Source organism: Anser cygnoides, chromosome 6 (assembly GCF_040182565.1).
Source record: "Anser cygnoides isolate HZ-2024a breed goose chromosome 6, Taihu_goose_T2T_genome, whole genome shotgun sequence".
Classification (NCBI taxonomy): Eukaryota; Metazoa; Chordata; class Aves; order Anseriformes; family Anatidae; genus Anser; species Anser cygnoides.
Genome location: NC_089878.1, coordinates 14,922,155 through 14,934,155, shown reverse-complemented (window position 1 = coordinate 14,934,155; position 12,001 = coordinate 14,922,155). Strand labels below are relative to the sequence as shown.

The 12,001-nt window shown below is 36.2% G+C and overlaps 1 protein-coding gene across 8 annotated transcripts in view; it reads left to right on the top strand.

Annotated features, from left to right (window-relative positions):
- Positions 1–10,529, top strand: part of ADAM23 (ADAM metallopeptidase domain 23) — a 77,554-nt gene extending 67,025 nt beyond the window's left edge. For 5 of the 8 annotated variants that reach the window (XR_010832193.1, XM_048047192.2, XM_048047187.2 and 2 more), the window contains one exon: positions 7,248–10,529. Coding sequence is in view for 7 of the 8 variants with exons in the window: in XM_048047192.2 (XP_047903149.1) it covers positions 7,248–7,376 (129 nt within the window). In the remaining variant the exon portion in view is untranslated. Of the gene's footprint in view, positions 1–2,783; positions 2,839–7,247 lie in introns of all 8 variants that reach the window. The other 3 variants (XM_066999122.1, XM_048047186.2, XM_048047191.2) reach the window with 1 other exon arrangement.
- Positions 10,530–12,001: the final 1,472 nt, after the last annotated feature.

The following is a 12,001-nucleotide window of genomic DNA, read 5'->3' as shown; positions in this document are numbered from 1 at the left end:
ACATTCAAGAATTCATCCCAGCAATTAGCAAGCAAGCTCTTTTTTAATTTCCAGTTAGTAGTGTTGTTCTCTCTCAATTGAATACAGTGGTTAAAATTCCCAAAAGATAAATTTCTTGGGAAGCTTTTATTTTTGAATGCAATAGAACTTTAAAACTGATTTTTTTTAAATAATCTAATTTCTTAAGTGAAAATGGTAAGTGGTGGCAGTACATAAGTAGTTTTCAGTAACAAAAATGCATTACTGAAACAGTTGTCTCAGAAATACCAGAGCTAACTTTCGTTTCTGGCTGCTTGTTTTTTATTACTGAATCACAATTTTAATAAAATTTCAGCTTAGCTTTAGAGATAACACTTTGAAGCCTCAAAGTTTCTCCTGAGAGGTAAGAACTGTTCTCACCTGTTTCTAGTTCAACGTGTCTTACAGCTATCAACAGTAACGTGATGGTCATTCTACTTGTGACCATTAAAGAGAGTCTTGTGCAAAGATACTTAATTACTGATTTTTTTTTTGTAGTGTCAGGTCTATATGCATGCATGGTCCATATTTGGTAAAAAGGATCTAAATTTAGAACCAGTGCTTTAACCTTACAATTCATGGAAGCACAGAAAAAAGTAAGTTTTCATGCTATTCAAGTTGCTATTGCTTTTCAGTAACATGAATTAAGAATAAGTCATGATAGAACAATAAAGTATAATTCCTCAATAATCATTTTTTATAATAATTGAAATAATGTTATATATTATCTATATTCATATTCCATGTATGACTTGAGGAAAAAAAATTCTAATTGATGAAGGATATAAAAATATAAAGATGACCCGATCATTATTTTCTCTGTTCATTCACTTTCAGAGGTCACCTGAAAATGTTTACTTCTGTTTGACTGTTACATTTTCATAGCGTCTGGTGACCTTAATTACACCTGTATATAGAAGCAAAATAAATATCTTTCAGCCCAGCTGAAAACAGAGTTTGCACACTCTGCTGGAAGAGACAATTATTTGTTCCTGTTGCACTGCCTGTCAGTATCAGGGTTTGCAGAAAGACCCAGCCCCTGCTGCGTTCATTCTAGTATTTCTCTAAACACTTGCTCAGGGCTTCATGCCTTGCACCTGGAGCTGGCCTGGAGCAGGCGGATGTAGTGCTCCCTGCGCTTCCCCTGGCACTGGCGCAAGCCGCAGAGCTCTGTGTGTGCCTAGCGGGAGTCAGAGCACTGGTGTTCAGTGCTCCTCATTTACTTCAGTAAGAAAAGATTAAATACGAAGTGTATAAAAACATCAGTCAATTTTTAGCCCTGGGTGTATATGTATGATCTTTATAAGCCTTTTTAATACCTGCTGATAGACTTACCTTGAGATGGTTTTTATTTTTTTACAGTTTCTCAGTTAAATAAATCCACTTTCTTGTACAATAAATACCCCTGGTTCGGTCTCCAGTATTTGTAAGCTACCACAGGACATTTCAAAACAATGTAGCTTTAATATAGTCCCATACCTTTACCATTGTGTCTCATATTATGACAGATAAATATTTTCCATTTAGTTAAATAATTGTTTTTAGTATTTATGCATTTTTTATTGTGTTTCTGCATCAAATTTGTGTTCAAAAGGAGAGATTCCAAATGAGGTATGTATTTTAGAACATGCAGTGACAGATTTGGATTTGTATGTGGTGTTAACAAATTAAGGAATTGGGATTCTTCCCATTTGATGGATCGAAAGATCTCATGTCTAAAGGTCCAGTCTGTGCCTTAAGCTTTTTACAAACCTTTTGTATGTATCAAATACACTCTGTAGTATTAACAAATACTTTTTTTTTTTTAAACCATGTCCTATAAAATGCAGAATTATAGGATAGAGTTGTCTTTTTACCTAAATAAGGCATATAAGCAATGCAGAAAATTTTCAGGTTAGATGCAGAACTGATTGTTTTTTATTTTTACATTTTACTACAGTTACCTTTTTAACTAAATACACAAGCCTTGCAGAAAATTTGGCTATAAACATTTGTTAATTTTTTTTCGATTTATTGAGAACAACAATGTATGCACTTCTAAAGTGATAATCTCAGAATCGCCACTATTGCAACTTCCCATGGGAATTAACCAAACTACATTTTGTTGAGAAGTATTTTTGGACTTGTATTATGCCATCAGACATATGTCTGCTTAACAACAAGTCATGTACTTTCTAGACACAGTATTTATCCCTAAATTACTTTTTGCATTACAAATGTATTATTCGTTTAAAACACAATACAAGCTATTAAAACATAAAAACTTTAGGTGATTCTGAATTTTAGGTAAACTCTAAACTGTTCTTTATCTGTCTTGTGCCTTACCAGCCTTTGGCCTGGACTGAAGGTCTTTTTCATCAGCACTGTAGCACCTGTTCTTCTTTGCATCCTGCTGTCAATCTTTTGCCCAAATATAAAGCTCATTATACCTATAGAGGATCTGTATTGGAAAAGTCTCGAAGTTGCTATTCTCAAAAGACCAAATACAAGCATTCATTCTGTAGCAGAACCTCAAAAACACTGGCCTGGCCTAGCTCACAGCTTGAAGTGCATGTTTCTTCTGGGGGTTGGAGGCTTTTCAACTTTTGTATACAAAAGAGGTCTTGCATATGTAGACCCTCTGATACTTTGCTTTAAATATATCTGGAGGGACAGATGAGGATAATAGAGGACTTTAACTTTTCCATTTTAAGCAAGTGATATGCAAATATGAGAGAAGGTAGCTAATGCTTTACAAACTGGGAGATGTGATTTCTGTTTCACAGGTTATCAGATTTTCATATGAACATACGATACTGTGGTGTCAAGTCCAAATCAAACGTAAGCTGCAACTAAGCAAATTTTGTTCATGAACTGGGCGGGGGGGAGGATTGCAAGGGAAGCATAAAAGTAGGCTTGATGCAAGTTTAGAGAAATGAGGCAAAAATTTACAGTCAATTTACAAGAATGAATTCTAGATTAATTTTTCTAATGAAGTTGACATGTGGATGGAATAGGGAAGGAAAAAAAAGTTGTCTGACAATCTTTGGGTGCATAGAGCCTTACAGAACCTTTCTGGTGGTTTGGAGTTAAAGGCAACTCCAAGCAGAGCTGTGAGTGGAGACCTTGTTAGGAAATAGATTTTATTTTGGTTGAGCTTCGCATAGTACTTCTAAAGCTGCTGGGGTTTAGACTGCATTAAAGGAAGTCCTGTATGTTTCTATCGGAACTCTGCTAGGCAGTATACAGAAATAAGGCATTCATGAAACGTGACATTGATTTTGATGTAGCAAGTCTGTGCAAGATTTCAGTATATGGCATCTTATACAGGAACCACATAGGGCAATTTTACGATGAGAGTATTTTTTATGTGGGCCTTCTGCATTGGCTGCAATGTCAGTTTCAGGGCCATATGCTTGCTTATTTTTCTAGCATATATTCATGTACATTTGCAAAGCTACTACAATAATATAAGCCAATTAAATGCTTTTGTTATCGACTTTAACAGTAAGACGGTTTTAGTAATAAAGTAATGGTGCTAAGAATCAATGCTAGTAAAAGTGATGTAAATGTGCTTGAAAAACTGCTTCTTGTTGTATCACAAGGCGTAAGCGGCTGATAGAGAAGAACTGATTGTAGGTACAATTCTGTATAATTCCAGCAATTTTTTCGTAGCTAAAGAGCTCCAGGGTTTTCTGTTTTTTAAATGGAGGATTAACGGTTGAACTAAAAACTTGCTTAGTCCTTAGAGATGCCATATTTTTGTCTGGTCCATGCAGATGCATGTAGACCCCAAAAGCTTATGGAAGGTAAGGTACTAAGAATGTTATTGGAGACTTTGTGAGGAAGTAGGTTTCATGCAGCACTGCCTTAAAGCATGTATCATGACCTAGATACAGCCACTACCTACATAAACATCAGTATCAGAATCGAATTATGCATTTTCTCACTTTTTTTTTTTCCAAACTAGTACAATAAACAGCAGGTCAGCATTTTATTTTAAGCTACTAATCTTAATATTAGCCTCTCATTTTGTTAATTTCAATTATTTTTTTTAATAGCAAAAGGGTCATTTATTTAATCTCTTGACCAGCATTTGAACCATGCTTTAAGAATGCTTATGACAGCATTGGCTATTTTAAATGATTGAAATACTGGCTTTGGACAAATCTTTAAATACTTCGGTAGAGGATTTGCAAGTAATATACTGTGTAACCATGTTCCTAATTAGCGGGGAAAAGAAATGCAGAGGATTACAGAAAGGTATTTCTTGCATATATCCAGCCTTTTTTAAAAACATCTTTTTTTCTCTGAAGTATTTTTTCCTTTGTAACAATAACCATGTTATGCAGTATTATACTTTATCATATTACAGTGTAGTATGTTTTTTGGTTCAGAATCATCTATAATTTTGTTTTTGTTAGAGATTTTTTTCTGGTCAGATTACAGACTGAAAGTCTGACTATCATTATTTAACTAGGCATTAAAATGTTAAATGCAAAAAGTAGTTAATGTTCTTAAAGATTTTCCACATGAACAACAAACTAGGAAACAGTATCATTCTCTTATGTGGCCTTCCCTACAGGTCTCTTCTGCTTGCCCTGCTATTTGGTTTCCCCACAGATGGTCCCCAGTTCGCTTTGAATACACTGTTTAAAGAAAGCAAACTTGTTTTATTTTCAGATAGAGGGAAGAATTTTAAAGGAGATTAGTTCAGTAATCAGTTGGAGTTGTGTATCACAGATAGTTGCTGTCATACATTGAAATACCCCACTGATTTTTCTAAGGCAGACATCCATGTACCTTGTGTCTTAGGCTCTATCAGTACAGTGTTTGAAACAGCTTTCAGCATGCACTAGTGCAGAGCAGCGCTGCTTGTGTCCCGGGCAGAGTACTCAAAGCCTCTGTTTTTCAAATGCTACAGTTGTCTATTGTCTGACTGGGCATGGACACGGGCCCAAGAAAATAGCATGTATGAAACAGGCCCTGGAGATGTGTCTAGTTAGATGATGTGATTGAATCAGAGTCAAAATGATTTTGCTGAAGCTTACTTGAAGTTTAGCCTAATACTGTGTGAAAACTTTTGCTTTTATAATACATAGCTATAAAATGGCGTGGGCTGCAAATATCCAGGATCTGAAAATCATCTAGTTCCATTTCTGTTCATTCTAATTTTCTTAGGGAAGATAGCAACTGGTTCTATTTGCTGATTTAAGAAACACTGCTGCCTTCATTGTAGTATTAAAATGGCTGATGATTCAGGATGAATCTAAGGCAGGTCAGGGAAGCACCTGCTTACTTCTGTGAAGTACTAAGACTGCAGCAGAGATCTGTGGCAAGCTCTTAATGTTTTGCATGTGTACTATGCTGCCGTAGGGGCACTGTAACTGATGCTCAGTGTTTCAGAGGCTGTTTCAGGCTCCTGTCTTAAGTGTTCTTTTGGTTCCTCAGGTGTTGTTTTTTTTTTTTTTTCTCCCTCCTAATAACACTCTTAGCAGAATATCCTAAGTGAAGAAAGGTAGTAATTTGATTAGTATCTTATTCCTTGAAATGTGTATTTCAGATGGATGAAATACAGATCTGGCCTCTGTAGCTTGCTCTAAGACTTAAAAAAAAAAAAAAATATACTTCTTGGTTTAATTAAGTTCAGATAACAGAATGTAATTTGGTACAGGTTTTAATGACTTGTACACTTAAAACTAACTAGAAGATGATACTTTCCTTAGAGTAAGAGGACAAGTTATGTCATCCAGATTTTTTACATGCAGTGATGATTTGCTTTAAGGGACTGACTAATTAGTTGGTCATCACTAGTGTTTGAATTTGGGTATCCTAAACAGTGTTTAAAGGGAGGACGGGGAAAAAGAAGCAGATACCCTTCTCACATTGAAACAGGCAGGTTTAAGTTTGCATAAGTATATGCAAAGCACGTTTTAAGTCACATTTAACCAAGTTACTGTATTCATACTGCTTACCATGCAGCTTCTGCAAGATGGCCTGAAAAAAATAAAAATAAAATCTTACCTCATATTTAACCGTATTACAGAGGAGGATGGATTGAGGTATTTAAGTAAAGTCAACTTAATTCAAATGAAGTGTTAGTACAGTACTCCTAGAGGGGACATGCTTAAAAAAATAAAAATGAATATAGTGATATCTCAGAAGCCAACAATTCTTACAAAGCATGCACCTTACAAAAATGCAGGCACTGGTACCCAAAGAAAATACAAAACAAAGGATGCCTACCAGTCTTTGACAGTCTTCTCAAAAAGAAGTTACCTTTGCACACATCCATTAGTGTCTTGATCCACTAGGAAAACTTCATGTATTGTATATTTAACATGGCAGCAGTGATGGTAGTTAGCAGGCTGCAGAAACTAGAAAATCCTGGGGATGATGTGTAGCTTTTAGGGAATTAATGAATTCCTGTTTCATATTTTTTGCATGTCAGTTTGGTGGCGGTAGTGGTGCATATGCCCAATGTGAGAACTAAATGCATGAGCCCCTTGCTTGATGCCCCACATAAAGCCAGATACTGGGGAGGTTGCACCTAACTTTTGTTGTTGCTTTGTGGTGTCTTGCTGTTTGACATAGGATATCAGTATCGTAGGAGACTGGATATCACCTACCAGGTCGCTATCCGCTATTAACATTAAATTCTGACCGTGCAATGTGTAAAGCTGTCCAGTCTCCTTCGAGTGCAATGTCTTTGCTATATTTTGCACCTTACTGAGATTCACAGCAGTTGTGGTCAATAGTGTGGTAAATGCTCACAGAGGTTCTCATGTTTTCCTTGCATGAGAACATGCAAAATAAATTCTGGAATAACCAAAGATGGGCACCTGCTATGAGAACTAAAGTCTCTGTGTGCTTACATATTTACTATTGACTCGATTCCACTTAGGTATATGCATGCTTTCTTGGCCTAGTAGACAAACATTACTATGGTCTGAACATTTCTACAAATTTAGAGCATTAAAGTGCTACAGAAAAAAAACTGAATTCCATATGCCAGTGTGATCTTTAAACTTCATAAGGAAATTAATACTTGATGCTGTGCTACAGGAAGCCTGCAACCAAATTCCTTGAATTGTTACCTCTTGGAAAGGTGACTTGTTAAGCTGACACAGTGTGAGCTTTTTACTTTACTATGACCTTAGCATTGGCTTTGTTCATGTAATATCTAACTAATATTTTGCTTTTTTTTTTTCCTCCTCCCCTTTTCTACTCCTTTTGATGCAACCTGGAAGAAATGTCAAAAAACGAAGGTTCGATCCAAGTCAACAAGGCCCTATCTGAAGAGATGTAATTCAAAATGCTGCTTCTTGCACTACCGGATTTTGGGTATGGTATCTTTGCTGTGGCTGTGCAGGAACTAAATCAATAAGGAAGAACATAAGAAACAATAGCTACAACCACAATGTTGGGATGTTAGGAAATGAGAAGATAGAAAACTGTCCTTTTTGGAGATAAGTTCAAAATACTTCCTCCATTCACCCTTCTCTTGTTAACATTAACTGATAAGCATTACAAGCAAACAGTTTCACAATCAGTTTTTTTTTTCCCTTTTCTCAAGCAAAGGAGGAGACACACAGACCAAGTACAATGAGAGAACTATTCCAAAATAATGAAATAGCAAAAGATTTTTTTCCCAGCCTGCTGGCATTCTAACTTCACCTGAGTTCGCATGACTTCCTTTTTCTTAACAAACTCCTGTGGCATGAGGAGCTAATTACAAAAGGGTAACCTGCATGGCTCACATCACAAACAACTGACATAGCAAGCTGACCCCAAGCAGAATCTGCAGCCCGATAAATACAAACCACTGGAAAGTTGGTACCTTGGTACCAGGCTCTGGCAAACCTCGCAGCCATACAGCGTGCTCTGTCACTGGACTTGAGAGCTTCCTGCTCTATGAGCTCACTGTCCGCTTTGTTTGGTGTCCTGGGCCAGGAGTCTGTTGGGTAGGGAAGTTATTGAGTGATGGATGTAGTTCTTCCAAGAAGGAAAAAGTGTAAATATGGAAATAAGATTTTTGATGTATCATTTTCACAGATTATATATATACAGAGAGAAAAAGGATTTCCATATAAAAAGGTTCTATTCTTTACGTAAATCTATTTTTGATGTTGGGTTTGTTTTTGTTTTCTTTGCTCCCCCTTTCTTCTGTAGCATGTTGTACAGCGAGTGTTCTGGGCTTGCCCAAAAAAGGCAGAGAATAGCATGCAGATGCAGGGAGTTCTGACACCAAACATACATGGTCTAAAGTTTGAATGCTTGAAACCAAAACCAATGAAAGTGTGTAAATGCATACCTACATATTGACTGTAAGTCTGGATTATTTCTTATTTTGGCTGTTTTTTTTTTTTTGGCAGATTTTCTGTAATACCATGTCAGAAAGTGACACCCTCAAATTAATCACAAAAGTGCCAAGCTTTTTTTTTAAACTATAGCTTTGTGTGTTTTTGTCTAGGTTCTGTGAAATAAAAACTTAAATAAGCCTTAAAACACTCACAATATGAAAAGCTTGGAACAAGTTATTCTCCTCTTCCCTTCTGCCCACCAAAACCAACTTGCAAAGATGCCTGACACTTCTGACTCACTCCCTGTATCTCCTTGATGCATTCCACTTTTCCAGGTATAACGCAAAATTAGTATTTTGACACTTTGCTACTGAGACCTAGTAACAAAATGTGCAAAAACCCCATATAATTGTAGGGGGAGGTTGTGTTGTAATTATTTTTTTAGGTATACCTTGTCTACAAACAGATTTTTGCAGAGCAGCAGTACTGCTCCTGTAGTAACCAGGCTACCCTGGGTATATCTGACATGAGAAAGGTATGAAGCTAGTTTAGGACTCCCTTATAGATCTGTAATGTCTGGCTCACCCTTTTTATCTTGATTTAAAACTTACATGAAATAAATTATGTAAGTGAAGTGGCCTGAAAATTTCATTGCTATAACAAATAATCAGAATTAAAGATTCTTCTGTATTTTTTTTATTTAAAGGTTGGATATTAGTAACTATGGAAGTCCACTTTTACAACATACTCCATCTTTGTTCAGTGAAAAATCTCTCTCTTGAGTTAGCTTTAAGAGTCAGACCATCAGAAAACAATGCTGCAGATATCTTGTGACTTACAAAAAAAGTTAAAGAAGAAAACCTTTCTCATTTCAGTTATTTCTTATTATGATGTTGGATCCAACAGTCTCACAAGAGAACTACAATGTATTGTTTTGGTTGACAGTTATTATTAAATGTTTCTAAACAGCTTTAACATAATCACATTAAACACTTACTACATTATGGATTAAAGGTGCTGCACACAGGTAGTCAATATTGACATATACTATAAATCATATTCTGAAAAATTCCTGCCTGACTTCAAGCAGAATTAAGTTAGTGACAGTAATTCTATGGCAAACCAAAAACACTTGCAAATATATCAATGTCCTCTAAACTTAGTTTTCTTGGGAACATAATCCCCAACTTTAAGAGTTCTGCTCCCAAAGTAGGTGTAACCCCAACTGAAATACCAGTGGTTACCAAAAATTACATAAACTCAACTGAATATATGTAAACTACCTGTGTAATAAACCTTTGAGGAGCATTTCACAAACAACATTGTAAATGTGCGATGTGATGTTTTAAATCAGACCACAGTGGTCCCCAAATACTATGTACATATATTCAGTGCTGGAGTAACTTTTAATTTACACCAGCAGTTTCATAGGAATTATGATTTCTTGACCTATTTTGTGCTCCACTCACCAGCCGTTGCCTGTATGTGGAAGAACACATTTGCTTTCTGCCCTGTGTGTACAGAATGTAAGTGATAACACGGCACAGAGTGGGTCCAGGCTGAAGTGCTTTCTGTGGTATTAGACAATAAAAGCTGTTTTAGCTAGGCGTTGATTTTCTACATCATGTCTTTGCTGTGCTTTGGAAAGTACGTATGCATTTAATTTGTTCATCACAGCGCCATCAAAAAAAGATATGGTCAGCAATGTTTGCATTTTGCCCACTGTACATTTGCTCCATTATTTATCTGTTCATCTGGACAAGAAACTGGTAACTATAGCTCATTCCAGTTTGCTGCATGATCTCACTGAATTGATCTGATCCTCCTAAAAGAGAAGTCTGCTAGGCAAATTAACAGACGTATAGGTGCATGTTAAAAGAAACAGATTACTTAAGGCTGGAATTTAACAAATTTTTCTTTACTATGCAAAGATGGGTATTGCACAAACAAATTCAAGACAAATGTCTGAAGAAATGCCGTAGAATACTTGAAGTTATGTTTTAAGCCTACTCAATCATGTTTTATATTCATTATTGCTTCCACTGTTATTCTTTCTTTTAAAAGTGATTTGTAATTATTTTTTTTTAGTGCACAACTTGATGTTATAAATCATTTTTTGTTTGTGGTTAATACTCATTCATATCCTGTTGGCTGCTAACGAATGGAAATTCAATAGTCTTTGTTCTGCATCTTAGCAAGATGAGTATTAAAAGCATCATGAACATGGAATGGCGGAGTTTTTAGTTTTTCAATCACTTTTTCCTTATTTATTGTCAGTTTTGTTTAATTTTGTGCAAGATATCATCACAGTTACAGCAGTGGAAACTGGCAGGAATTTACTTTGACTTGAAGATCTCTCAAACTTTGTCACATCTCACAGCAAGGGTCCCTCTACAAGAGGATGTTGTGCACACACTTTCTGACACACGTGGGGCTCAAGCCTCAGAGCACAGGGCTGAGCAGGCAGGGAAGGAAGGCTGCTGTGCCTGCTTTACACCCCTCTGCTGGCTTCAGTGAGTTGAAGGAGAGCTGTATGCATTAGTTAGTTGAGGAGAGCCTTTTACATTTCAAAAAATCTGAATAATTGAAGTCTGAAGTAATTTAAAAAAAAGTGTTTTAAAGGCCTTAGTAGATACTATGGTCATAATGTTAATGGATTATTGAAAGAAACTCAGTTTCTCTCCCCCACACACAACTAATTCTGCTTTCTCCAGCCCCAGACAAGGAAAAAAATTAGTCTCTTCTCTTAGTCCTGCAACAGTTACATACGGAAGCATACTTCTCATTTAGAAGTGCAGAGCAAGGGAAAACTATCATTAATGGATCTATCATCCACTTTCATTTCCTGTCATTTGAACACAGAAGGATTTGTCTATAAACAATATTACCATACAGACATTCTTACTATAATTACAGTAGACAGTCAGTCCTAAGATAGGAGTTAAGCCCTTTGCAGCATACAAACACAAAAGCAATAAGGGATTCATAAATGCTTTTGATTTTGCAAGAAACATGAATTATTCTTTAAAATTTAGAAACCTTTCACTAATACACCAAGAAATATTGAAGAGTGATCTTCCTGGGGCACTTACTGTTAAGAACAAACCAACAAAACACAGCAGCAAGTCATGTTGTACAAAGCAGAAAACCCCTCTTTTATTCCACGTTCACTTATTATAGATTCCTACCCCCAAGAGCTGAAAAAATAATTAAACATGATTCATCAGGAATACAATAGAGACTGTTTAAGTGCCTTCAGAAAGCTTGGAGAAAAAAAACAACTAGACATTTTAATAAGTAATGATGCTAAAACCAACACTATTGAAAGCAAAAGGTCACACAATGAGATTATCTTAAAGCTGCACATACTACAATTCTGTTCAGAGCTCAGCAAGCAAAGCAGTGCATCTTCAGATGTTAGGTTTTTTGAAAAAGGTATTTAGTGGAAGCATGTAACGCAAGAAGATAACATGGCTTCTGGGTAAGTACAAGGACTCTATCAGGCTAGTGCAGACATCCCCTTAATGTGTTACTTCTGAGCAACTGTGCACTGCTGAAGGCAACATTGTTCCGAATGCTCTGACTGCAGAAACACAGTAATCATGTACCAGTCCGCTTAAAATCCCTGTTAAAATTGTCTTTTAAAATAGCTTATTTTTTTCATAAGTCACGGGATGCCCCTCAACTTTACCACTAGTAGC